Source organism: Lepidochelys kempii, chromosome 7 (genome assembly GCF_965140265.1).
Source record: "Lepidochelys kempii isolate rLepKem1 chromosome 7, rLepKem1.hap2, whole genome shotgun sequence".
In the NCBI taxonomy this organism is placed as follows: Eukaryota; Metazoa; Chordata; order Testudines; family Cheloniidae; genus Lepidochelys; species Lepidochelys kempii.
In genome coordinates this window covers 86,238,860-86,266,395 of record NC_133262.1, presented here as the reverse complement: position 1 = coordinate 86,266,395, position 27,536 = coordinate 86,238,860, and the positions used below count along the sequence as shown (strand labels likewise).

Genomic DNA, 27,536 nt, shown 5'->3' with positions numbered 1-27,536 from the left:
AGACAGGTATCAGGATCCAATATTCAGTGTCCACTGGAGCAGACTCTCCTGCTAGTCTTCCTCCGCCAAGATGGTGCTTAACCCTCACAATGTCTTCAAGAACTTTCTGAGCATTTCACCAGGCCTGATGGGGCTTTTGAACCTGATCCTCTATGTTTAACACTATCTATAGAGTGTTTCCATCAATTGTTCTTACTATGCATTTCATTAACACCTCTATCCTGTTCTCGGTTAATGCATTAGAACACCCAAGTCACAGAAGATCACAGCATCACACTTCGTATTAGTTTTGAGATTTTTAATTTTTTTTACAATTAAGGTGTCAGACCACTTACAAAAATGCACCACATATCACCAAATTAGTGGGGGAGTGGGACAGGAGTAGGGGGAAGAGAGAGAAAGAGATGATACACTAAATAGAGAGAAAAATATTGTAAAAAAATGTATGTAATTGTCAGAGGAAAATATAAAACTAATTTTATGAAATCATTCTTTTAAAATATGCACATTTGCCTGTAACAATTCTAAGCTTTAGCTGAATATTACTGTTCTTTACAACTTCAGGGAGTCTGCATATTTGAGGTATATATTTATATGTATTTTAATAACCACCCTTCAGAACCTTGATGTCACACGCTCCACCTACTCACTGCACACACAGCCTTCCCACAGGAGTTGTTCGCTACGTGTGTTGGGCTCCCCTGGCACTGTTTGTATTGTCCTTGGAAAACAAAGCATTAGCGACATGGTTCAAAATGTGTTTAAACATTGTGAAGTTCGCAAACAGATCAGAAAAATGAAGGCAGGTAACATTTTGGGCCTATGACTGAAATATCTCCCTTTAATTGACAGAAATGCAGGCACAGTTGTATTACACAGCTGATCAGATTACATATGGAGTGGCTGCCTCTTGTGTCTAATATAGCTTCACAAAAGTAAATAACTGCCAGGCTGTTATGAAACAAGATAATAGGCTCATGCAGGGCTTTACCAAACACCTTTTTTCACATCATCAAAGACCCATGCAACAAAACATCAGTAGGGAGGGAGGGAGGGCAGGTTCTTGGGTAATACACTGGTGATGGTGAGAGAGTGCTACTCATCCATGTCAATTCTAATGGGGCCACCTGTCAGGATATGGTTTGCCATGTGACTGGTTTCCTCCTCCTCTTCCTCCATCCCAGCTGACCTGCGCATTCGTCTCCGACACCCCTGGGCACAGCGAGACCTCTCATCCAGCACGCCACACACAAGGATGCGGCAGTGCAAGAACACTTCCTGCAGGATTGTGACAAGGCAGGGAGATGGCAGTGTGAAGAACCAGGGGGCTGGCTTTCACATAAGCAGTGCTGCCAGCTCTCACAATATGTAGGCGATTTCATTTCTATCCCAAACTTGAAAAATATTGTCCTTATCCAAGATGGACACCATCTCCCATTACTAAAGGGACTGAAGCCACAGGCCGCCCTCACTGCCATGTCCCTTTAACTGTTAGAGGAGAAAATGAGGGGGCTCCGAGCAAAAATGGCTGCCCTACTTGTGGTTTCCAGTGACTCTGTAGCCTAACTGAGCTCAGAGAAGACGGTGGCTCCCTTAGTCACCATGTAAGGGGCAGGCAGGGGCAAGAGAATGTGGAGGTGCTGGGAATGAAACTGAAGGGGCAATACTCATAAGGGAGAGTTTGTTAGGAAACAGAACAGGAAATTATGAGGAATCGGGTTGGGGGAGCATAAGGCAGAGGGAGACAGGGCAGTGGGATGTGGCATGAGCTGGGAGGAGTAGGAGGCTGTGAGGGGATAGGGAGGGAAATATGGCAAACAGGTCAGTGTAGAGTGAGGGGGACAGGAGACTGTGGGAGACCATGGAAGGAGGATGTGAGTGGCAGCTGTCATTTCTAGATAGTGAGGAAGATGGAGTGATAGAATGGCAGCTCCCTATGCCCCAGATGACAGTAGAGTCCCCTCTGAGTAGTGAGCAGGACGTCCTGCATTTTTGTGCATGCAGGTAAGGTTGAATTTTGAACCTGATTCTGCTGAGAACAGCCTAATGAAATTCAAACAGGTGTAGACACAAGAATAAGATACAGCAGAATCTGCAGTTATACTACACTAGGTAGGACACCAGTTACAGGAGCTATGAATCTTCATGCTTCAGGCCTGAGCTAATTGCTTTCTGCTGTTAGGAAGAAATTGAGCCACGGTATTGCACAACTTGCCCCACCCTGCACTTTCCTCTAAAAGCACCTGATCTAGGCTCTTAAAGGAAACAGCATACTGGATTAGGCAGACCATCCATCTGTTCTGGTATGGCAATTCCTATCCCCGACTCTCTACTACTACTGTAACACTACGCGCGCAAAGAATCAGCCCCATGCAATGGCGACCCGGGGGGGCAGGAAGGAGGAAGGGTCACATGACCCTCCCCAAAATGCCGGGGTGGGGCAAGGCGAGCAGCCAAGGAGATGAAGGGGCAGGGCCAGAGCTGGAAGAGAAGAGACAGGGCCAGAGCCTCTCCTCTTCCGGCCACACTGCCTGGTGCGGTGTGCAGTGGCTGCACTCTCCCAGGCAGCCTCTGGCCATGCTGCTTGCCAGGCAGGCAGCGTGGCTGTAGGCTGCCTGGGAGAGAGCAGCCGCTGCGTGCCGCACCAGGCAGCATCCCAGGTGGGCAGCGTGGCCAGAGGCCGCCTGGGAGAGTGCATTAGTGCGTGGCTCCACACATGCCAGGAGGACTGGAGCAGAGTCTCCCCCCGTGAGGAAACGTGGGATCGGGAGGGGACGGGAAGAGCGCAGGACCCCCTGGGCTGGGATGAGTCACGTGAGGGGGTCGCGTGGGGAGATGGGACATGCCCCCCTTTAGCTGGGGCCCCATTTGTGTCCCTCCCACTAGTCACTCCCCCATGGACAGTCTCCCAAGCCAGTTACGGGCTGGTTCAATGTCTGCCTCAGAAGCAGTTTTGTTTTGAGCTCACCTTGTTGTCTTTACCCACAAACTTGAACACAGGGACCTGGAAGTGCTTGGCAAGATGATCCTTTGATGTGTATTGTTTCACAGAGTCATCAGAAACACAGCTGAAGAAAGCAGAGGGAGAAGTTTTAATAGCTTTCACAGAGGTGGGGGGGAAAAGTACCCCAACATACTTAGTCACCTAGTTACCATCCATATTATTGTCTTTGGCCACGGCAGAACATTCAAGAATGAAGAGGAAAAACAACAATTGTGACTGATAGCATCTCCAGCCCAGCTCTGCAGCAAAGACAACTGGCAGAATGAGCCCAACTAATAATGCTGTGCACACCCACAACCGGAAGATTTGCCAGAGAATTGCAATCAAGTTTATCCTCAGTTCACCTTTCTGGGCACCAGAATCTGCAATGATCAATAGAGATGTACAGATGAAGATATTTGCTGAATTATTTAAAGAAATATAATGTCATAATTAAAGGGACACTGGGAAGATAAAAATCATTTACTTTAAAAGTAAGTGTCCTTATCGGTGTTACTAAAATTTCTTAGCTCATTAAAACCAAAGCATGTACTTTTCACCATTTATGCTTTTGTTTACTTTTTGCATTTCTTCAGTTTAGCCTGTGAAATTACACTGATCAACTTCTCCATGTCTAGCCAATTTCACATTCAGATTCTCATGCTCTAGGACAATATGTTTGTATTAGGGTTCACAGGAAGACAGAAAGGGGACCTGATAACAGTATTCAAATATGTTAAGAGCTGGTACAAAGAAAATGGTGATCAATTGTTCTCCACACCCACTGAAGGCAGGACAAGAAGTAATAAACTGAATCTGCAGTGAGGGAGATTGAGATTAGATATTAGGAAAACCTTTCTAACTATAAGGATAGTTAAGTACTGGAATAGGCTTCCCAGGAGGTTGTGGAATCCCACCCCTGTCATGGGAGTCTTTTAAGAACAGGTTAGACAAAAACCGCTCAGGGATAGTCTAGGTATATTTGGTCCTGCCTCAGCACTGCGGGCTGACTGGACTAGAAGATCTCTTGAGGTCCCTTCCAGCCCTATATTTCTATGAACACTACAGGAGAATGGTTAATTGTTTTTACAGAACTTAAATTTGGAGGCTGAACTATATAACAGTTTAGAGCTAGATATAGAACTAACAAAAAGAAACATGTAACAATTTTTATTTAATAAAAGTTCTTGTCGATTATTACAATGCCCTGCCAATTTAAAAAGGCAAAAATTCTACTCTATTGTTGTACGGCATTACAACACAACATGTTCCCTTCTGCAAACTAATCTCAGGAATGTGGATTTTGCCTGTTATAAAAGAGGTTGTGATGGAAATGGTGGAGGGTAGAGGAACAAAACTTGAAATACTATAGCCTTACTTTTAACAGACAGCCGCAGTAGAAATATTTGATGAATTGTTGGAAACGATTACACAGTATAGTGTATTCATTTATGAAAAAGAAAAAAAAATAATTCTGTTTACGCACAAATGTTCATTTAAAAACCTTTGGGATATTCAGCCAGTTAGGTTCCTCAGCCTGCAGAATGTTGCTAACTCTAGTAGGGTTCTGCATAAAGTGGATACAATAGCATGCATTACACTATATAACTGTTGGAATGATCAGTTTGTCTGACTGAAGGGGGCGGGGTGAGGAAAAGAGGTAAATAAAAATTTGTAAAAATCAGTGTTATTTAGTTCATCACTTGTTTTATTTCAGGCCTTTCTCAACAAATGGTCTAAGTGTCTGGTTTACAATATGAATTTAGAACTCCTAGAACTGCCCACGAGGCTAATACAAAGATAGGAATCCAGGGGAAATTTGTAAATTAATATGCATCTGCAAAAAGCAATATTCAGATGTTCCCATAGGTCTGAGTTAATCCCCCAGTAGTCAGTCTAGGTGCACTCAGCTTCTGAAGGGAGGCAGCCCCTTTCATTATCTTGAGCAACTCCTTCCAGAAGTGAGGTAGTGGGCTCCAAAGTAGGGTAACCAGGTGTCCCAATTCTATAGGTCCAGTCCCGATTTTTGGGTCTTTTTCTTATATAGGCTCCTATTACCCCTCACCCCCTGTCCAAATTTTTCACACTTGCTGTCTAGTCACCCTACTCCAAAGTACGGAAACTTCAGCACTTGTCAGCTGGGGGATTTGGGGTGGTGAAAAATAAGTAAGGGAAGGATACTCCCTAAAAGTATTTCATGTCCTTATACAGTATTTTATTAAATAATTTCTATGCCACAGTTGCCTTGCAGACCTGATGGTGGTTAGTTAGCTAAACTAATTAAAAAGCGGGTATTTTATCCTTGGGATTTTGTGTATGGGTAGATTCAGGGATGGTGAATTGAGTACTATTTTGAGCAAGAACAAACATTTTTTAGCATGGGCTAATCACTGGTATAGTCTATGAATTTTACTTTTCAATTGCTGCAAGAGCAGCTAAAACAGTATGTAGTGTGCCCATGCAGAGTCATTTGATAGGTAATAGTAATCTTGACAGGACTAAGCCCTGGCTGGGATGATTTAACTGGGAATTGGTCCTGCTTCGAGCAGGGGGTTGGACTAGATGACCGTCTGGGGTCCCTTCCAACCCTGATATTCTATGATTCTATGACTATACAGAGTGAAGTCAGAATGGTGTCTGTTCCACCACACTGAATATCAAATCTTTTCTGTAAAGTTTTGCTGTCCTGTAGAGTATAAAAATAGCAGAGGGGTTGGGGGTACCTCCTTCCTCTGAGGAGGAAATGCCAGCGACTGCTTACAGGAGGAACCCCCTGGAGCCATCATAGTCAAGTGCAAATCTGCTGCTGTAATGGATTTGAGACCTCACCATTCAATTCTCCTTTCTCCCCATTCAGTTCATGTTCCTCCTTTTTCCAATTCTGACCATTTTCAGTAATGTTCTCAAGTGTTGGTGATTAATGGATGTTTGGAGCCCCAAGAATACAAGTGCCCAAAGTCATTGCGAGGAGATCTGATAAACAAGTTATTCCATTATGATTTGGTGCATAAAGCACAGAAGTACAAGTGCATAAATGACTTAAGTGCAACTGATGCATCAAGCACAGTGTACAAGTGGCAAGGTGTAGCTCACCATTGGTTACTGAGAGAGAAGCCCTACACACTGCTGCAGTAATAGTTCATTAAAGTTAGAGAGATTGAAGTAAAACACAAAAACAAAACAAAAAAATACCCAACCCAAAGCCTCCCTGCTACTTTTAAAACAGCAGCCCATTAAACTTTTGCCTCCTTAACTGTCATGGTGGATGACTTAAGCTGGCTGCTGAAGGAATATTGTATAAACCACTGTTATCTTTGCCAGCTGATGGGCAGACACTAAATTAGAGACTTAACTAATTAGCAGAGTCCCTGAACTAGTGGCTGAATGCATCTTGGATATTACTTTTACTGGACTCTCTCCCCTGAGTCATACACACAACCTTCACAATACTGTAAAATTTGCATTATGTCATTATGATGTTGCAATGCCATTCTGACTGGCAACACCACAATGCAAACATCCTGAGACAGCATCAAAACATGACAACATCATGTTAACACTAAAATGATTCTAAAGATGTCAGGACATGTGACAATCCTGTCAAAGCTGGGACCATCTTATGAAACATCAGAACACTCAGCAAACCTACTTGGAAACTCTTGTACCAAAATCATTATTAGATGTCCCTTTACAGACCTCGAAGGTCTGCTCTAAGCTTTTTATTAACATCCCCCTGAGGACTTGACCCACTGTCAATTGCCAGAAAATTGCCCCCATATTTAAGTGATCTGTAGCCCACTGTGTCTCTAGTGATAGCCAGAGACAGACCGTTAGATGGCAGGTGTAAGATGTGAAATGAGCTCAGCAAAGCTCCTAGAAGTGGAACTTTTGGCTCATAGGGTAAAAATGACTGCTAATGGAATATAAAGAGATTTGGTTCCACAGGCTTAGCTGCACACAGAACAAATCTAGCCACCGTAGTAGGATTCAACTCATTGGTTAAGTAAGCTTTAGTGTTTGGTCACCAGCTGACACACAAAGAGGGTCACATGTCTTTTCTACAGGGGCCAAGTTACGGAGACAGATATACAACAATATGTAACAGTCACTTATGCTGCCTTCTTTTTGGTCCCTCCAGACTTTTTACTACATGGGTGGTTTTGCACTGGTAGCAATGGCTGATGGCAGTTACTCTGAACATGCCTTGACCAGTAGTCTAGATTTTTCCTGTCGGTTGAGGAGTGATGGTGTTTTCTGTTTCCTCTATGTACCTGTGACCCAGATGGCAAATGGTATTGGGGTTAAATATCAGACAGACAAGGGAAGTAAAATTGTGACACTTGCCCATCTTGAATTAAGTAGTACTTCAGGATCTCATCAATTTTTGAGGTTGGGGTGGCGAAGCAGCTCTCTACCAGTGTCTCTAGCCCACTCACGTGCACCACGGGCTCGATCCCAAAATACAGCGAGTCGCGAAGCTTGAGGGTGGGGAGAGAATCCCTGTAGGGCTCGTCAAACTCTTTGTCTTTGAAGATCTCGAGGGTAAAGGGGAAGATGCCCCGGTTGCGGCTCATGATTTCCAGAGGGGAGTTCTTCAGGTTGGGGACGTAGCCCTCAGAGATGGTGTACTGACGGGGGAACTCACAGGTCACAGGGATCAGCAGCTTGCTGGTACGGACGATGATGTCCCCATTACTGCCAGGTGTCTGCTTGGGCAAGCCAGTCACCAGATTGGTAGCAATGATTTTATCATTTACAACCTGCAGCACAACAAAGGGAGGTGGGAAGTGGGGGGGAAGATCATCACAACACGAAGAAACTGGAAACATCAGGCATCAAACAGGACCTTTATTTTTTAAAATCTGTTTGATTTTGGATACAAAAGCCAGAGATTGGGTTTCTCTTGCTATTCCTGCTCTAACAAACGGCAGCTAATAAAATTATATGCTACAACCACAGTCACCCTCATCTTTAGTAGGGCTCATGGACACTATCTGGGTGCAGTGGGACACTTGGATCCAAACATTATGCTTGGACATGTCGTCTCCATGGACTGGAGCTCTGTATGACAAATGAGGCCAAGGCCATGCAATCGGCTACACTATTCACACTGCGATAGGTGTAGCCCTTTGGCTCCTGAGAAATTGCCAGTAATGGGGACACTCCTCCTGCGTTCCCTTCTGACTGCATTTCTGCAAATGAGTCAGCTATGGAGTGACAGAGCATAAAAACTGGCCTTTCCCTCAAGGACCAAGGTCAAGCCCACTCAGAGGCCCTAACTGAACTGAATTTAGTGGTCTCAGTTCAGTCCTCAGTACTTCCAAATGTACATTACTAGGACTGAGCCAATAAGGGAAATGGAACAAATCCTCATGCGTAGAGTTTGGTGGCCCGTCCAGGCCTGGGCTGAGGTTGTTTGCATGGTAGCAGGAAAATATGCTGTCACTGAAGCTGCCACACAGTAATTTGTGGCTAAAATCCCTAGAAAATGCCTGCTAATTCCACCATTTCAAGCAAAAAATACGCACACACAAATAAAACCAGACATTGTGAAAGATGGGCCCTCCATGGCTCTTTCACCTACCCATCATTCTGAGCTGAAATTGCTCCCTTATGTTCTCTACTGTGATCATTGAAGTATAGCCTAACGTGCAGCTCGATTCCTGTCCCAGTTCCTCTCCTCCTGAGCTGAAACTGCTAAGGAAAGAGGGTAGTCGGACTCCAGAGAGAGGGAGTACCCTTCAATCCATTCCTCCTTGGAAAAGGGATGGGGCCTGCCCTGCTGGGGCCTTCTATGATATGATGGGTGAATAGTTGAGAGGAAGTGTGTAGGAATACTCAAGTATCCATAGAGGATATGCACATAGCCAGTATTTTCTTCATTTGTCTCCCAAAAAGAACTTAAATGCTTGGTATTCATCTCATAAAACGGCCACTAGGAGCTTAGAAATCAGACTGGCCGAGACAGGTTCTACCTGTGCAATAAGAAACTTTATGAAATGCAGCTGAACTGGATAACCACACAGCTCAGTCAGTTAAGAGTTTGGGTTCATGACTCACATGATGCATCCAAAGCTGGAAGGGTATTAACATTTACTGAGGGTCCAGTCCTGCAGCACTTCCCCATATCAATCGTCTTAGTAACCTCAGTACAGCTACTCATGTAAATGAGGACTGCAGGATTGGGCCCTAGCTGACCCTACACCTATCCCCAGTCCCTATGCATGTAATGAGAACAATGATGATGACACAGTTGATGGTGATGAGGATACATACATCTACAACAGTGCCACAGGACTTCAAAGAGAAGTTGATGTTGACATGAGTGCCATTGGATACTCCTTTGCAGGAAGCATTGATGAGAGAAAGATCCAGCCCTCCAACCAGATCCTTGGGGATGCTCACCTCGACGGAGGTGGACTTGCACAGCACTGGAACTGCAAGAAAACCCCCCAGCATAATGATCAGCACAGCAAATCTGCCAAGTGAGGTGGGGAAGGACTCTGCATACCATTACTGGGAATGCAGGGGAGAGCACATGTCCTATTTGTGATCAGGCCGCCCTTCACTCCTGTCATAAATATAAATGGAAGGGTAACCACCTTTCTGTATACAGTGCTATAAAATCCCTCTTGGCCAGAGGCAAAGTCCTTTTACCTGTAAAGGGTTAAGAAGCTCAGGTAATCTGGCTGGCACCTGACCCAAAATGACCAATGAGGGGACAAGATACTTTCAAATCTGGAGTGGGGGGAAAAGGCTTTTGTCTGTCTGTGTGATACCTCTGCCAGGAACAGATCAAAGATGCAAGCCCTCCAACTCCTGTAAAGTTAGTAAGTAATCTAGCTAGAAAATGCATTAGGTTTTCTTTGTTTTGGTTTGTGAAATTCGCTGTGCTGGAGGAAATGTGTATTCCTGTTTTTGTGTCTTTCAGTAACTTAATGTTTTGAATCTGACTGCCTGTAAGATTATCTTCCATTCTGATCTTACAGAGTTGTTCTCTTATCTTTTTTTTGTTCTTCTAATAAAGTTCTGGTTTTTAAGAATCTGATTGGGTTTTTTGGGTCTTAAAAATCCAAGGCTGGTTTATGCTCATCTTGTTTTATTCTCAAGCCTCCCCAGGAAAGGGGGTGTAAGAGTTTGGGGGGATATTTTGGGGAAATAGGAACTCCAAGTGGTCCTTTCCCTGTTCTTTGTCTAAATCACTTGCTGGTGGCAGCATACTGTTCAAAGACAAGGTGAAATTTGTGCCTTGGGAAAGGTTTTAACCTAAGCTGGTGAACATAAGCTTAGGTTTTTTTTTCATACGGATCCCCACATCTGTACCCTAGAGTTCAGAGTGGGGAGGAAACCCTGACAACTCCCATTTCCAGTGTTTCCTGAAATGGCCTTTTATTGGCCTACAGACACTTTGTTTTGATCTCTGCCCAGACAGGGGAGTTGAATATTTCAGATTTCAGCTTTTTAGATGCCCCAAAGAGCAGTTTTTCCTCTTTGTGGGGCAAATCTGTAGCCAGGAGTCTGAGAGCTGCATTTAATGTGCATCTCCTGCATTGCTGGGATCCAGTAGAGGTCTTTGTCCTTTTGTTCAGTTATGACTATTCAATACAAGTGATTTTTACTCTATTCTTCTCCAGACTAACACTAAGCATTTTAGCCAAAGCATCGTATCACATTATCTTCCTCATCCCTTTTCATTTCAGGGTGTTTTAAGTTACTGTGGAATATGGAGAGGTTTTGCTCTTCCCCGCATTTCATTTTATGTCCTGTCCACACCTCAAATTTTCTCACTGCTCCAATCCATGATTACCCCCAAATTCTCCACATGGCACACTGGAACCAAGCAACTGAAACAATTTCCATCCTGGCTGGACCAGCAGCAGAAGACAGAATTGAAGAGATTGAAGTTTTTTGTGGGAAGAGCTTAATTATTGTTTTTCAAATTACTCTTATTTAGTCCAGGCCTGGACGATATCATTAACAGTGTAATGTCCTGGGAGGACCCCTGTAATGTTACTGGCAAGGACTTTGTAACAACCCAAACAGAACCATCCTTGAAGTATCTATCTCAAGTTGTATATAAGTCCCAGAACATGCTATATAACAAGACTTTGGGAGGGCTTAATTCGTTCTGTATAGATGTCCAGCCAGAATGGATGTGTTCAGAAAGACCATTAGAATCAATATTTAATGCAATACATTTGGTAATGATTAGCAAACTCATTCTGCTTCATTCCAAGCCACTTGGACGTCTGGGATTTGAAAATTCAACTTGAACATTTCTGAGTCTGAATTCTATTAAAGAGAAACTGGGGAAAGATGAGCAGAGATGGAGCAGAGTGAAAACGGGATAGAGAAAGACTGTTAAAAAGAAGTGTGTATGGGAGAAAATATTTTTTATTAAAAAATAAATGCTATATATATATATATATACACACACACACACCCTGTACATAGGGAACCCACTCAATTTTGGGGGAGGCTTTCTGCTTCTTATGCATAGCCCAGATTTCCCCACTTAGCTAGAAAAGATACAGAATTTTGGAATTACTTAGTTTTAAATTACAGGACAAAACATTTTGCAAATCCATTAATTTGGCAAACTCAGGCAACTCAGAAAAAGAATTCAACACTTCTCACTCCACAAGGTTTGCCTCTCTAATGCCAAGCTCCTTGGATCTGGGATACAACAAGCATCACTGAAGTGTAACTTTTCCCCCAAGTGAACATTTATGCTGTATCAGTGGCAATATTTTTAACACTCACCAAGCCATTATAGAGAATAATAGTTTTATTAAAATCCATCATTTTTGGTGTGATGTGTCAAACATGCAGTCTTCCCAGAGCTGTGTGCTCTCTAACTGTCATCACTAAGGGGGGAGTGGAATTAAACAAAAAGGAAATGTCATAGAGCTCCTGCTCTGTTAGAAAGACAAGAGGGTGAGAAATAATCAATGTGTGTCAAACAGCACAGGACAAAACAAAGGACAAATGTTATTTTCAAGATTCTACAGGGGCACCGTGAAACCATTTCCATAGTCTGCCAGAAAGCTAACACTTTGCAGAACTGATGAACTCAGCCTTACTTTAGGACTTTTATTAATACTTTCAATTAACCCTTTGACAAATGAGAAAGCCTAATGCTTTTAAACTGAGATAGGCCAAAGCAAGAGAGTTTGGATCCAGGTTGCATTTCTTCAAAGTTCAGGGTTTTGGTTTTGGCACATCTCTATTTTTTAATGCTGTTACCTTGAAATACTGAGGAGAGAGGAGAAGAAAATCTTTACCACCTGAGTTCTGGGCTAGGGCTGTGCAGGCTTCTGTGTATTCTAGACTATGTGGGAATCCATGAATCTGGAGAACACTTAAAATTAGAACAGGTTTCACTACTATCAATAAATCAGCTTTGGATCCAAATTAACTCATCACCCACTGGTAAAAAGACTTAAAAAAAAAAAAAAGCAATGCCAACAACTCATTACTGATGAGCACCCCCTGAGTAAAGTAAGAATGTAACCTTGCCTATGTTAGAGAAATTTTTCGAAAAGCTGTCCCAGTATTGACAGTACTGGTTCAATTTCACCAATGTTAACAAATCTTGAACCCTAACGTAGATGAGCTGCTGGTGTTTTAAGCACTTGAGTCATCCAATTCAGCTTACGTGAGGTCTAATCCATATACTACTTACAATGCTGGCAGCGCTGTGTTCCAAGACCAATGTTCCCTCTAATTTTTCCCACCCATGTGCGGAATGAATTTTGTTATGTGCACCAATATGGAGATGAGGTGTGACACATCACCTTCATATTGGTGCACATAACAAAATTCATGTGGTGGGGGTGGAATAGAGGGGTTTGGAGTGTGGGAGGGGGCTCAGGGCTGGGGCAGAGGATTGGGGTGCAGGGGTGTGAGGGCTCTGGCTGGGGGTGTGGGCTCTGGGATGGGTCCGGGGAGTAGGGGCTCAAGGCTGAGGCAGAGGGTTGGGTTCAGGGGATGAGGGCCCACCGCTGCCACCATGTCAGGGTTCCCCCCCACTCTGAACTCCAGGGTACAGATGTGGGGACCCGCATGAAAGCTTATTTCTACCAGCTTAGGTTAAAACTTCCTCAAGGCACAAATTCTTTGCCCTTGGAGGGTATGCTGCCATCACCAAGTGATTTAACAAAGAATCAGGGAAAGGACCACTTGGAGTTCCTATTCCCCCAGAATATCCCCCCCAAGCCCTTACACCCCCTTTCCTGGGGAGGCTTGAGAATAATATCCTAACCAATTGGTTACAAAGTGATCACAGACCCAAACCCTTGGGTCTTAGGACAATAGAGAAATCAGTCAGGTTCTTAAAAGAAGCATTTTATTTAAAAAAAAAAAAAAAAAAAGGTAAAAGTCACCTCTGTAAAATCAGGATGGAAAATAACTTTACAGGGTAACAAAAGATTCAAAAACACAGCAGAACTCCCTCTACGCTTAGTTTCAAAGTTACAAAAAACAGGAATAAACCTCCCTCCAGCAAAGGAAAAATTCACAAGCAAAACAAAAGATAATCTAACACGCCTTGCCTGGCTTTTACTTACAACTTTTGTAATATGACAGACTTTTAGGATGGTTTATAAGAGAAGGAGTTTTCTGACCTGATGCATCTTTGCTTCCCAAGAGAACACACAAAAACAAAGCCTTCCCCCTGCCCAAGATTTGAAAGTATCTTCTTTCCCCATTGGTCCTTTTGGTCAGGTGCCAACCAGGTTATTTGAGCTTCTTAAGCCCTTACAGGTAAGGAGGAATTCTAGGCTACCCTTAGCTGTATGGTTATGACAGGGCTCAAGGCTGGGGCAGAGGGTTGGGGTGGGGCCAGGGATGAGAGGCTCAGGGTGCGGCAGAGAGTTGGGGTGGAGGCTCTGGGGTGGGGGCAGGGATGTTTGGGGTGCAGGAGGATGCTCCGGGGCTATGGTGGGGAGAAAGGACTCCCCCAGCTCTCTCTCCCCACAGCCCTACCTGGGCTGGGGCGGGGAGAGGTAGCTCCAGGGCTGGAACTGCAGGATAGGCACTCCTCCCCCAGCCCTGTCAGGTCCAGGCCAGGGGAGGGGCATCCCAGCGGGTCCAGGCCGTGGCAGAATTTGGGCTAGAAGAGGGGAGCCCCACCAGAATTGGGCCAGGGGAGGGGTGCCGCGGCCTCGGCAGGTCTGGGCCGTGGCAGAGTTGGGGTTGGGAGAGGCGCGCTCCGGCCATGGCAGGTACGGGCCGCTCCTCCCCTGGCCAGTTGTGTGCTGGGCTAGGTTGGGGCTGGGGGAGGGACGGCCCAACTCCAACTCTTCCAGGGCCCGGACCTGCCGGGGTGTCCCTCCCCTGGCTTGAACCCAGCCCTGACCTGGAGCTGCCTCTCCTGGCCAGCTGGGGGTCGGGATAGGTTGCGGCTGGTGGAGGGGCACCCCTCCCCCAGCTACAGCAGGTCCCCGGGTGGGTTCTCTGAGTGCCCGCGTAGCGCTAAATAGGCTGCTGCGTGGCCGCCCGGCTTACAAGGAACCTAGCCCAGGACTACTGCCTATCATGCTGATCAATATTGTCTCACGGTTTCCTTGTGCTCCCTGAGGCTGTCTGTCTTTGGGGGCAAGGGCCATTTTTTTGTACAGCACCTAGTGCAATGGGGTCCATAATTGGGTCTCCTAGGGGCTACCACAATACAAATAATTGATAAATTATGATTCACAATGTTCCTACTTGTACATAGGGTTTGTGTATGTCCAGGAGGAAAAAAGCATTTCAGTTTCAAACTGTAGCAGGAATACAATAAATGGGAGGGGAAAATTACTTTAAAAAATATAAACATTTCTTTGGCTCGACTCTCTTTTTAAAAAATTGCAGATGATACGACACCATGAATTACGCTGAAAGGGATGGCTACATGTATAACTATTGCTATGATACCGACAAACTGCTTCCGGTTTCTGTGCAAGTCTTCCACAGTTCATTACATCACCATAAGCTTGATTAGATGCAATAAAAGCTTTTATTTCTGCAGTTATAAAAAGGTTCTGTTAAATACCTGCTTTACTCCATAAACTACGTATGTGACCATATGTTTGACTGAATTTAATAAAGTAAGGCTGCTTGTTCTTTAAAATGCTGAATTCCTTCTCAAAATGCCCTTGACATCTGACACTAATTGGCACCATTGTAAAATAGAAAATAAAATAAAATAAAATCTCAGAAGAGGCACCATTTACCCTGTTAAACCCCTAACCTACTTTCATGCTAGATGCTTGACTACACAACACGTTCCCCAGCTGGCGAGGGTGGGTGAGCAGAGGCATTATGAGCAAAAGCCAAGGAGTGTCCCCTTCAAGATGCACGTTAGCTCCAATGGATTAAAGATCTAAGGGTGCTTCCCTACTTTACCTACATTGCCCTCGGTTGGCCACACAGTACTGGCTCTCTAGCAAGTGATCTTTATTGCACCTACCTTGGCAGCTGTGGTTGTCCTCTGACAGAAGAAGCCCCCTTGGGCACTCACACTGGTATGTGTCCTCCACTGCAATACAGGTGTGGCTGCAGCCTCCATTGTTATTGTGGCAACCTTCAATTTCTAAGAGAGAAAGTGTTTGGAATTATTAATAATGTTTGAAATATTAACACTAATATAAACACCAATTTAACCATAAATTCCTTTCTTAAATCCAAAGTCTTATGCAGTTCCTCGAAACATGCCTTAAAAAAGCCTAAATAAGAAGCTATTTACTATATCCAAACAGTAACAAAACATTTATAAGCATTTGATCAAGATACTTATAAATGAGCCAAACCCAAAGGTGCTCAGACCCATGTTGGTCGGCTCCAGCATGGTCAGGCAGGTATTAGCAATGAATCTGTTAAGAACTGACTTTTTACATCCTTTAACAAAAAAGGATGTCATTGCCAATTACTGACTTCAGCTAAAAAACAGTTTGAGACAATTCACCCTTATGTACAGTCTTAATCCGGATAAGATTTACAATCTCCTTTCTTCCCAAGGCCATTCCTCCCCTTCTTTTTGATGTCCAACAGTTTTCCCATTGTACCTGGGTTCACACAGGCTTGACAACTGGTGTGTGGCCTGGGGAAGGGGTGTGTTAGCTCACTTTAAGACAGATTCTCTTTGATTTAAAACCATCTGCAGTCACCCCTACTGGTTAGAGGGCTTCTTTTTAGAAACTTCCCCTTATCTTATTAGTTATTCTTTGAACCAGCCATCCTCCCTACTTTATTCCTTCTGGCCTTACCACTTACTATTTTCAAGGCCTTCCCCTCTACTTGCTAGTCAGGGCCTTTCTTTACAACACATATATATTTCCTTAATCAACCTTGAGCTCACTTTAATTCTTTAATTTTATACTTTTCCTACAGAAAGAAACACTAAATGTCTGTTATGCATCTTACTTGAGTATATTTCTGGCTGTATGAAGAGCATTTTGACTAGATTAGAGCTTTGGGGGTAATAACTGGGTGAGATTTTACTTCAAGAAAATTTTGTGGAAACCAAATCGAAAAAGCATTTGCAATGTTAGCAGTCACTCCAGTTTGTCAGATTTCACACGTTTGCTATTACTCTCTGAGTTTAACAGGGCACTAGTAAAAGTTTATGAATTTTCCCTTGTTTGCTGACTAAAAATGTGATCCAATTACAATTTAAAAGGTAAAAAGAAAAAGAGTACTTGTGGCACCTTAGAGACTAACCAATTTATTTGAGCATAAGCTTTCGTGAGCTACAGCTTACTTCATCGGATGCAAAGGTTTAAAAGGTGTAAAACTTGCATTGTATTGGATTTTTTTTAGCTTTTTAGGAAAGAAGGGTCCTCCTGAACCTATACTAAGTAGTGCATTTTACTAGTATTTGTTTGGTGGGTCTACAGAACTAAACCATTCACACAAAAATAGTTTAGAACATGTGTGTTTGCAAACAAAAAGTGTTCCTGATGAGGGTTTAACCTCAGCTTACAGCTGTACAACCCCACTGATTTTAATGCAGTTTAATGGGTGAACTGAGGGCACAAATTAGCCAGTACCTCTAAGAGAGATTTGAACTATTCCTCATACATCTCAACAGGGTGTTAATTCTGAATCACAATGACAACATATTTGTATCTATCTATTTCTCTGCCAGTTGTTTCAGCACATGTATAGCTACTCTCTAGAACTGTGAGTGAAGTTTAGGATTGTAGGGGGAGCTTCAGCAGAGTAAAAAAACCAAACAAACAAAAAAAACCCCACAACTCTCAACCATAACTGGGACTAACTGATCTTTCCCACCTACCAATTCCATCCGTAGATCATCTTTTGCCAGATTATGGCAATACAAAATCCTGCTTATCCCCTACACATGGGTCCCTATTGCCCTGTCCCATGCCTCATCATTTTGTTTCCATTCCTTCATCACTGTATGGGGTGATGGTGAGAGGGGTCATGCACAGAGCAGCTGACAGCTGTGCTGGTAAGGTCCCATCACTACATGATTTGCACTTAGGTCGTGTTTCAAGGTTATCTCCATCCTCCCTTTTTTCTCTTTATGAAGATAAAAGCCACTTATGTCGGCTAGCAACAAATAAAAAACTGGTTCAAAAATACAAATGTATGTTTTTATTGGAAACAATACTGGAAGAGTGGGAAGGAGCCTCTTCACCGCTCTCTTCTAAGTGTTTCAGGAGTAAAATTACTGGCAAGTACAACAGTAACACAAGTGAATTTCACACCAGCTGAAAAATGCCATGACTGACCAAGTACTGTGGGATAATATTTATGCAGGAAAATAATGTAATGATTGATGTAACTTTATGGGAGTATGACTGTAGAAGGTGCTATTCAGAGCTGTAATTCCATGCTGGTACCTTCATCCTTTTGCCTTTTAACTCACCTTCACAGGTTTTACCATCCTTTCCCAGCGTGCGCCCTATTCCACATTCGCAGCGATAGGAGTTCTTCAGATTCACGCAAAACTCACTGCAACCTCCATTATCCTGTTCACATTCATTCTCATCTACGGGAAGCAAATACTGAAATAATACATAATTTTGCAACACACAGCCTGTAAAATGGGTCTGAAGCACATGGCTGCTGATAAGAAATTGGACTTTATTTTCTGGCCAACTCACACGAGCTAGGTCTAAGAATCAATACCCTTAACACATAACAGGGGTCATTGCCACTGACTGCAGTGAACACCTCTGCTACTCTGAGTCTGCCTTAGGAACAAGGCTGAATATAAAGGAAAAACAGGTCACAGACAGTGACATGCACACAAACTATTTCATGGGGAGGATGACAGTACGCAACTTCCCCAGAGGGTATGGGTTAACTATTTGAGAGGGGATGGAAAAGTAAAGGTTGCCTTTGAATCCCTTGGCTGAGCCCCAGGAATTCCTCCTAATTTTTCCCATTTTAGAACTACCCCTGAAGCCTGTAGTTTCTCTTCCCTTTTGAGCGGAAAGGCTCACTGTTTATAGGGAATCCTGGTTCTTTAAACTTGATTTACTCTTTGCCTGCATGCAATGAACACATTAAAGGGGGCGGGGGGGGAGGGGGCGGGCGAGGGGAGGGATTGCTGGCAGGCCACAAGAGTGACAATTTTTCTAAGTCGAGGTAAAATGACAAGGTTATCCATCAGCGAAGCTTGGATTTTCTCTACACAGGTTGCTAGTTATTATTTATTGGGTGACAGAAGCTAAAAATAAGAGAAATGTAGTTTTAAAAGACCGTACAGAGAGGAGTTCTTTTAGGTAATACTAGTCCTCACATGCCCTACACAATCAGTTGGTAGCTGGTGCCATAATCTACTTCCACAAGTGATACAAGCTTGATGTTTTTAGCTGAAGGCATAAGCTGCAACCCATCCTTTACCCTTTAAGGAAAATGTTGAGTGAATTTAGGAGGCACAGAGATACTGCTTTTCACAGAGATAAGACATGTTGACCAAATTCTTTCTTTCTTCCTTTCTTTTTAATGCTTTGGGTTGAAATTTAGTGTTTATGAAAATGAGGGATGATTGGGGTGGCTAGAGATAGACCTAAAGCAGGAAAAGGCTGTGCTGAGTTCTTTTAACGGCTCTACTCAAGGCTGTACACTTTCAACGTTATTCAGCCAGAGACACTTTAAATCTAGTCTTGTAATTCCACAAAATTCTGCCCACAGACTTTAATACTGTCTCGCTGGTACTCTAGTTCTGCTTATCAAAGCAGAGACAGTCAACATGGGGATTTTATGAAGACAGGTGTCACTTCAGGGACGAGGTTGACGGACTGTAGTTTCAGCTATGACAATCTGGGATTGACTCAAGGTCTCCAAGAGGTGAAAAGTAAGTGTGTAAATAGTATTATTAACCCACTAAGATAGGTTGGTTTATGGCAAAATCCTAAACTAAGCCTAAATCCTAACTCAAACTCATAATTTAGTTTGCAGGTGAATGTATTTAATTTAAGAAAACTGAAAAGAACTGCAGGATCAGCAGTTCAAAACTGGGATTCAACATATATATATATAACATCTGTAGTATATTGCATAAGTCAGTCTAGTTCAGTGCAAGACAGAATTCCCAGATGCTGCTGTTTAGTTCTAGACCTCAGTGGCTCATGGGATTAGTAATGGGGTACACATACTTTCACTTTGAGGTCACTGGTGAACTCCAGCCCATGTCAGCAGGGATGAAGTTATTACCATCTTCTGAATGTTCAGTGACTTCAGTGAAATGGCCTGATGGCCTCAGTCCAGTAGTGAACAGATATTTACAATGCAAAACCCACTCTGACAATTATCAGTGTCAGCAAAGAAGCCAGCAGTTCTCTCCTGTATAGAGCTGATCTCCCACAGCTTCGGATTGAAAGCATATTGGCGAGGCAATGTGAGGAAATTTGCGCTGCTGTTCTGTGGACATATAAAGGGAATCAGTCTGCAGGGCTGTCAGCCCAGCACCTTTCTCCAATGCTCAATTCAGTGAGAAAAAACAACACCTCTGTCTGACAGTGTGAAGATCAGAAGAGAGCACCAGCTATTTGATCAATTTTTTACCACCAGGTATTTATCACGGGTTTAAGTTTTAATTGATAAAAGTGCACACCACATAGTCTATGGACACAAGAAATATTAAAAAGATAAAAATCCACACATATTTTGCAGACTAATGACAATATTGGAAAAGACTCAGTCATCATTCAACTTTCACATCCATCATTATGCCTAATCCCTTCTCCACCATAATCAGACCATAACGAAAAAGCCCGGGAGCAGAGACAGATCTCACCACTAGTCCTGAAGGCCAACAGACTCAGATTCTGGTGGGCCAGAAGAGGAAGAAAGTTCCCGAGTGAGGCCCCTCCACTGAAAAAGTACCAGCCCCATGCCACCTAGGTCTGGGAACTCTTACCCATTGATCACAGATTATCAAGCACAGTCTCTCTGCCTCCAAGCTACATTTGCAGAGACAGAAAGTCCAACAGGTGATTTGAAGATACTATGTCCCAAGCCCTGGATAGGGCCCTGCAAGGACAGTAACATTGTCAGCATCACCAATCTTAGCACGTAGCACTGTGACAGTGAATGCAACTGTTTGGAGAAGTGAGGAATCTCACAGAGCCGTGAAGGAAAAGCCTCTCATGGCAGACACTGAGCCTATTGTTGAATATGAATGAGCAGTGACCTTCCAAAGCAAATCATCACTGACAGCAAAGCTGCTGCCCTCTGATTAGCTCTTCTTTAAACCAACTGCTGGTCCACAGAGAACACAGATTCACCCTCAGTAACTACTTGGTCTCAGGGACACCAGGATAATGGTCATTCAGGTGCTGAGTTAATGGTGGAAAACTCCAAAGGTGAGATCATTGACCTGCAAACAATGTAGACTTGTTACAAGCAACAAGGGGTAAAATTAGTCCCAAACATATCTCGCCCTCCGCCCCCCCCCCCACACACACTTTTTTTAAGCAATTAACTGGGAGATGAGTAACTAAAGGAACAGAAAGGAAATGTCAGTAACTTGTTTAGTCCCTTTCTCTAGCTGGTCTCTCCTCACATTTCCTATGCCCCTCTGTTCCTGCCCTTACCAAGACAGGTCTGTCCATCAGGTCCCAGTGTCGTCCCCAAGGAACACATGCAGTCTCCAGTATCCAAGCAGGAGCCATGGCAATCCACCACATCACAGATATCATAGAAATCTACAGAATGACAAGAGCACTGTTCATCTAGAATACTGAGAATCTAGACAACGAGTTCTACCATTAGTGCTATGAGTTTCATGTTCTCAGCTAAACTGATAAATTACAAGCCCAGCCTAGAAAAGCACTGGTCTAATTAAATCAATTTTGAATTGATCTGTTTAAACTTCTAATGTATAGACATTTAAACTGGTTTAAAACTCATTTAATTTGGACTATCTTAATTTACCTATTCAAATCTAGTTTTGGTAATTTACCCACACAATCTAAACCGGTTTAAGTGAGGGTTAAACCATTTTAAGTATGTCTACATTAGAGATTGGCACTAGTTTAACTAGACAGATTTAAAACTGATTTAGTGAAACAGTTGCAACTTTTCTAAAATAAACAAGCCTACAGTTTATGCTGCATCAGTCTGACAAGCTTTTGTGCAAGAAGAAAAGAAATCAGTCATCGTCTCTCACAGATATAGAGACATCTTCTAGGCCAAAGGAGTTTTTCCTGCTTTTTATTTAGGTATTTATATGAAAAATTCAGGTACCATACCTCCCTGTTTTTCCTGGAAGACTTTGTGGATGACCGAACAACTAGTAGGTTTATGGATTTGATTACATGGAGAAAACAGAGACTTTTTAAAGTTATAAATTAAGTAGTTGAAATTGTCCCACAGAATCTGGAACTCACCCAAAATCATGAATGTTTCTGGATTCTGTTGTCAATTCAGACCTCGGCCCAGTTCTGCAAAAGTCATAGGTAGGGCCCTACCAAATTCATGGTCCATTTTGATCAATTTTATGGTCATAATATTTTAAAAATCATAAATTTCACGATTTCAGATATTTAAATCTGAAATTTCATGGTGTTGTAGTTGCAGGGGTCCTGATCCAAAATGGGGTAGTGGGGAGTGGGTGTCGCAAGGTTATTGTAGGGGGTATCACGGTATTGCCACCCTGACGTCTGTGCTGCTGCTGGTGACAGCGCTGCCTTCAGAGCTGGGCGGCCGGAGAGCGGCAGCTGTTGGCTGGGAGCCCAGCTCTGAAGGCAGCGCTGCTGCCAGCAGCAGCACAGACGTCAGGGTGCCCTGGTATGGCATTGCCACCCTTACTTCTCCACTGCTGCCTTCAGAGCTGGGCCCTTGCACAGCAGCCACCACTCTCCGGCTGCCCATTGCCACCCCGACTTCTGCGCTGCTGCTGACGGTGTTGCCTTCAGAGCTGGGCACCTGGCCAGCAGCCGCCACTTTCCAGCCAGCTCTGAAGGTAGCTCAGAAGTAAGGGTGGCAATACCCCATCCCTCCTACAACAACCTTGCAATTCAAGCAAACACACCCTGCAACCTTCTTTTGGGTTGGGAACCCCAGTTTGAGAAACACTGGTCTCCCCTGTGAAATCTGTATAGTATAGGGTAAAAATATACAAAAGGCTAGAACTCATGGTGGAGACCAGATTTCACAGTCCATGATGCGTTTTTCATGGCGTTAATTTGGTAGGGCCCTAGTCATAGGAGCTGGGCTGGTGTTGTTTTCATAGCCTGGGCTTTCCTTGCTCTCTTATGTTCTTTAGGTATCTAATTTCTAGGCACAAGGGAACTCCCCCACTTTTCAACTGTTTTGCAGCACTGTCATTGTGGAGTCCTCACTTCACATATCAACAGTGTGAAAGGCCCAGCCCTCTGGCCCCAGAACCCTCCTTTACTTGAGAGCTGGCAGGAAGCCCTACCCCTGCTTTCTGCTGCCAGCTCTCCTCCTGCTGGAGGATGGAAATGCCATTGACAGATTCTGAGGCCGGAACAGACCACTGTGATCATCTAGTCTATAGACCAGAAGGGACCACTGTGGTCTAATCAATCACCTTCTGTATAACACAGGCCATAGGATTTCCTGCCAGAGTCTGAGGTCAGGGCTTGGGGAAAGACCCAGGGAGCAGCCTGTCTTGCGTGGCCACTGTGGGCTGGCACCATACTGCAGCACTATGATTAAGAGACTAATGTTGGAGGGGCACTTGGACTGTTTGTTTTCTGATAAAGGGGTTGGAGTTATTTCTGGATGCATTCCTGCCTCCCCAATATCCATAGGAGGATTCCCCACCCCAAGGCAAGGGGTGGGAGTTAGGAACTACCAGAGAGGGGAAACCCCCACCACAGTTGTCACTCAGAGAAGAATAAAGAGATTGTCAAAGAAAAGACTCTCATGGTTACTTACGCCCACAGTACACATGGAAGCAGACACTAGGCTTGGTTAAGCGGTAGACATAATACCCGCCGGGACATGCCTTAACATCAATCGTGGTGTTCCAAAGGCAACAGTTCCCACTGAAACTCGCACAGGCTTGTCTTTGGACAATGCCATCCAACTCCCTAGGGTGGCTGCCGTTTAGCCAGATGGGGGCATGGGTCCCGCAGTGGTTCTCTGGGATGCAGAAGGTAGGCATGGCATCGCCAGCCATGCCAGTGAAGCGGTACCACTCCCCATCAATGTGGCTATCGCATGTAGGCTGGTCACGGGAACCATTTATCTGGTGATCAGTGTTCCTCCAAGGCTCATTCAGGCTGATATAGGCAGAGCAAGGGTCCAGGGCTGAGTCGTATGATAAGAGAGAAGAGGGAGAACCCAGTGATAATCAAACCATGTTTACTGACAGGTAACTGTAGAAACCAGAAAATAATTATTTTTCCATTCCTGATATAGCAGAATCTTCTTAATGGACAGAGATCCCAGAGGAGACAGAATGATAATGGTAAAGTGATTGTCCCATTTACCAGAAACTCAGAGGAATGAAGTATTCTGAAAGTTCAACTTAATTAATTCCTTTAAAAACAAGCAATGTAAAGGAGCATTCAAGCACATAAAACGTTATATGACAGTAAGAATGACTTGCAGAATAACTACTATATAATGGGTACCTGGAGCATAGCAGAACGAAGTGAACCAGTGGAAAACATTTTCGCAAATTCAAGTTCTGACCGGTGACTAAGCTTGCAGGGAACATCAAGTGGATCAGACACCCCATGAATCTATTATTTAAGTATAATTGAAATGCCTTGCATAGCATCAGTTCTTTGGCATTCATCCATTTTCTGGGGCCACATAAGTGTCTGACCCATTGGAGTCAATTCTAATTCTCCCCCAGACTTCAGGAGGAGGAGGAGGAGGACCGAGTTCCAAGTGGATTTTGAGGCATTTATAAAATCCATAAAAAGCATTCAACAATAGCACAGTTCACTTTTTGTCGAGTACTAGTTTTCTATGGATAGAAGTCAGAAATCATCACTAGAAGTAGCTGTTAGAATGCAAGCAATAGATAGGTGGTGAACATATTCATGTTACAGTTCTACAAATGGAAAATATCTGCCTGTTATCTTGGCTATGGATCTGGCCCAGAACCTACACAAGAGTCATTAGAATCCAGTATAACTGTAAACCCTCTTCAGGCAGTTCAAACTGCTGTTTTTAGATTAGCTCTCCATCACCCGCCCCCTTGTGTAGCCTTGTACTGTATACCGGTGCAAAGGGCTACCATGTTGACTTGCTAGGGTTTTTGCACGCACTTTGCTTAGTGTAAATTACTACACAAGGGGCGAGGCAGTGGAAAAAATCAGGTCCCTGGCATTTAAAGACCAGTGTGGACTTGCCCCAGTCTACCCCAAGAAACTGGTTTTCATTATTTCTTCTGCCCTTTAAAACTCCCCCTCCTCTGACTCAATACATTCATTATGGTTGGTCTGACCACCTTCAGCTGCCATCTAAAACAGCCTTCCTATCACCTCTCTTCATATGTCACCTCAAAACCTACTGAGTGCAGTGCTCTGAACTGGGACATGCTGGGAACCAGCATCTACTGACTTCAGTGGGAGGTGTGCGTGCGCAACATAACTAAAATGGAAGAATACCGTACCATTGAAAATACATGAACAAAAATATTCAGTGTATTTTCATCTTTCCTGCATTTAGTCTGTTTCTAGACTAAAAGATTGGAACTTAGATTTTCGCAATATATTAACACCTAGTTAACTACCACTAACCATGACTAGATTTGTCCTCTGTAAGCAGAATGTATGCTAATATTGTCCTGACTAAGGAGAATTCATTACCTTCAGTAGCATTAGACTAATAAAGCCAGTCATTCTGATTAAGCACATCCCATCCAAGTAGAATACACGGTCTTTCTCTCTCTCTCTTTAATATACTTCTTTCATATATTCTATACTTTCTCTCTCTGCTATTTATTATTTAACTTAGTTCTAAAGAATGGTGTGATGCAGTTTATATGAAAGATGCCATTCAAAATTAACTATTTTTTTAAATAAAATGTTCTAGATACTGTCTTTGTACAGTACAGTATTTATCATTGCTTCACTTGCTCTGAAATGGGAACTATAAGTGCTTTGAGGAATGGTTTAAAGATTGTCTAATTTAACTGTATCCTCTGTAAATACCTGTTTCTGTCACTGAAATGCTATCTTGAACCTTCCTATAATACAAGGAGACTCTTAAAGGAATCTTGCACTAAACATCCTTACACCATCTGCAACCACGGATGTGTCTCATTTGGCTTTGAGTTCAGTAAAACAGAAAAAAAAGAAAAAAAAAACCCAGCTGCAGAAGCCATTAGAGGGCTGCAAAGCTATGAGAGGGAGCTCTAGGAGATCAGGTTTGGATCATGGAGGAAAACTTTTAAAGAAGCTTTGGTACCATTGTTTTTAAGTGATGAGCAGAAGAACAGATTTAACAGAAAACTTGCTACACAATGTGTATTCCTTAGCCCTGACGAGGACTGCAGAGGGAAGCCATCATTAGGCATCTCAGATCTCTGAAGAGACTCACTATGCATTTCTCTTTCCCAGAGATGTCACCCTTTTAAAGCCAGTATTCTCAAAGAGATTATTTTACCCCCCTAACAAGGACAGACTTGGACCCACCATATTTAAGGTGTCCCAATCCTGTCTTCTCTTACCAGCAGAATGAACTAATTTCATGGAAGAACTAGGCTATTCCTGTATCCAGAACAGATACAACTGAAATAGCCTCTTTCCCACTTACCTGGCCTTTCTCCTTAATGCTTTAGTTTCAATGACTTTCTTGTTTTGGGTTTAGGATGGGTTACTGTCCAAGATTAAAAGCTCTGTGTTAGCAACAAAAAGGTGGCAAAGTGAGGAATCCCCTGTCCACTTCCCAACTTAGCAGCACTGAAGATATATACAATGCAATTCGCTTCTATATAATGTCTTTCATAGATGGGATAAGAAACCACTTGCCACAGAGAGCTTGTCATTAGCTAAACAGATAAGAAAGGTTTTAAAGGCGAGATTTAGAGAATGGAACAATGCAGGGACTTGGAGAGAGAGAAGGGGGGAACTCCAGACTGATGAAGCAGCTCAAGTGAAACAACACCCCCCCACCCAGACTGTGAGCAGTTTCAAGCAGGAGGGGACAACAGTGACTAAAATATTCCTTAGCCCTGAGAACACTGAAGACTAATACAGCTATTTGCAGACAAACATAGGGGCAAGATCCTGCAGCTACTGCCTCATCAGGTGCAGTTCTAAATGCCAGTTCTTTTGGACACTGCCGCTGGTAGAAAACTTTTTTTTTTTTTTTGGGTGGGGGAATTAAAAAAAAAGTTCACAAAAAATGTGAAAAAGTCATTCAAATTTTTAAAATAAAAACTGCTACATTTTTACGTTTCATTTCCACCCCCACCCCTTCACGCACCCCTTCCATTAGCTTTGCTGAGTGCTTTTGGAAATAGCATGGCCAACTTAATGCTAGGAGAACGTTAACTTTCATTTAAGCATTTCCATTTGTAACCTTACTGATACTACTAGTGTTTGTTTGTGCACTGTAACATATATAATTACATAGCTCATGATCTAATAAGCGTTCATGAGTCTGACATTCTGGATAAAGCTCAATCCTGTATGTTTTGCGTAAGTGGCAGTTTCTGCTCCAAGAAGTGTAGTAATGGAACAGCAGGGATGCTGTAGTTCTCCGAACTGAGCTGTGTTGCTCGATCATGTGAGCAACTAGCACAGTACCTGCCCACCCTAGTCAAAAGAGAGTCCCCACCATTAATGAATATTAAAATTTCCCCAGCTTTTAACTATAAATAAGTGGAGATGTTGCCTGTTTAGCCAGGGTCCAAACACTCTGACAGAAAGGACTCTCTGTGTAGAACAGGAGGTTGTAAAACTCCTCAAGATATTTCTAATACTGATGCCTGAATCTACCACTCTTTTATCCAAAAGGAGCACAAGGCTTCCCAGCCTAAGTCCCAACATACCATGCACACAGATACTCCTAAAAGCAGTGCCACTTGCGGTTACTCACCCACTGAAGATATTGGCTGTAACTGGACATAGATACAGAAGGAGAAAAACAAGTACTGGAACAT

General features: G+C 43.4%; 1 protein-coding gene across 1 annotated transcript; it reads right to left on the bottom strand.

Moving 5' to 3' along the window:
- Positions 1-1,095: 1,095 nt before the first annotated feature.
- Positions 1,096-27,536, bottom strand: OIT3 (oncoprotein induced transcript 3). The gene is made up of 9 exons (XM_073354927.1): positions 27,473-27,536; positions 23,348-23,722; positions 21,037-21,147; positions 17,859-17,981; positions 15,435-15,557; positions 9,260-9,420; positions 7,328-7,743; positions 2,969-3,068; positions 1,096-1,278 (listed from the first exon to the last, which is right to left on the bottom strand). Exons 1-9 carry the CDS (start codon positions 27,534-27,536, stop codon positions 1,096-1,098), a joined length of 1,656 nt encoding a protein of 551 aa, XP_073211028.1.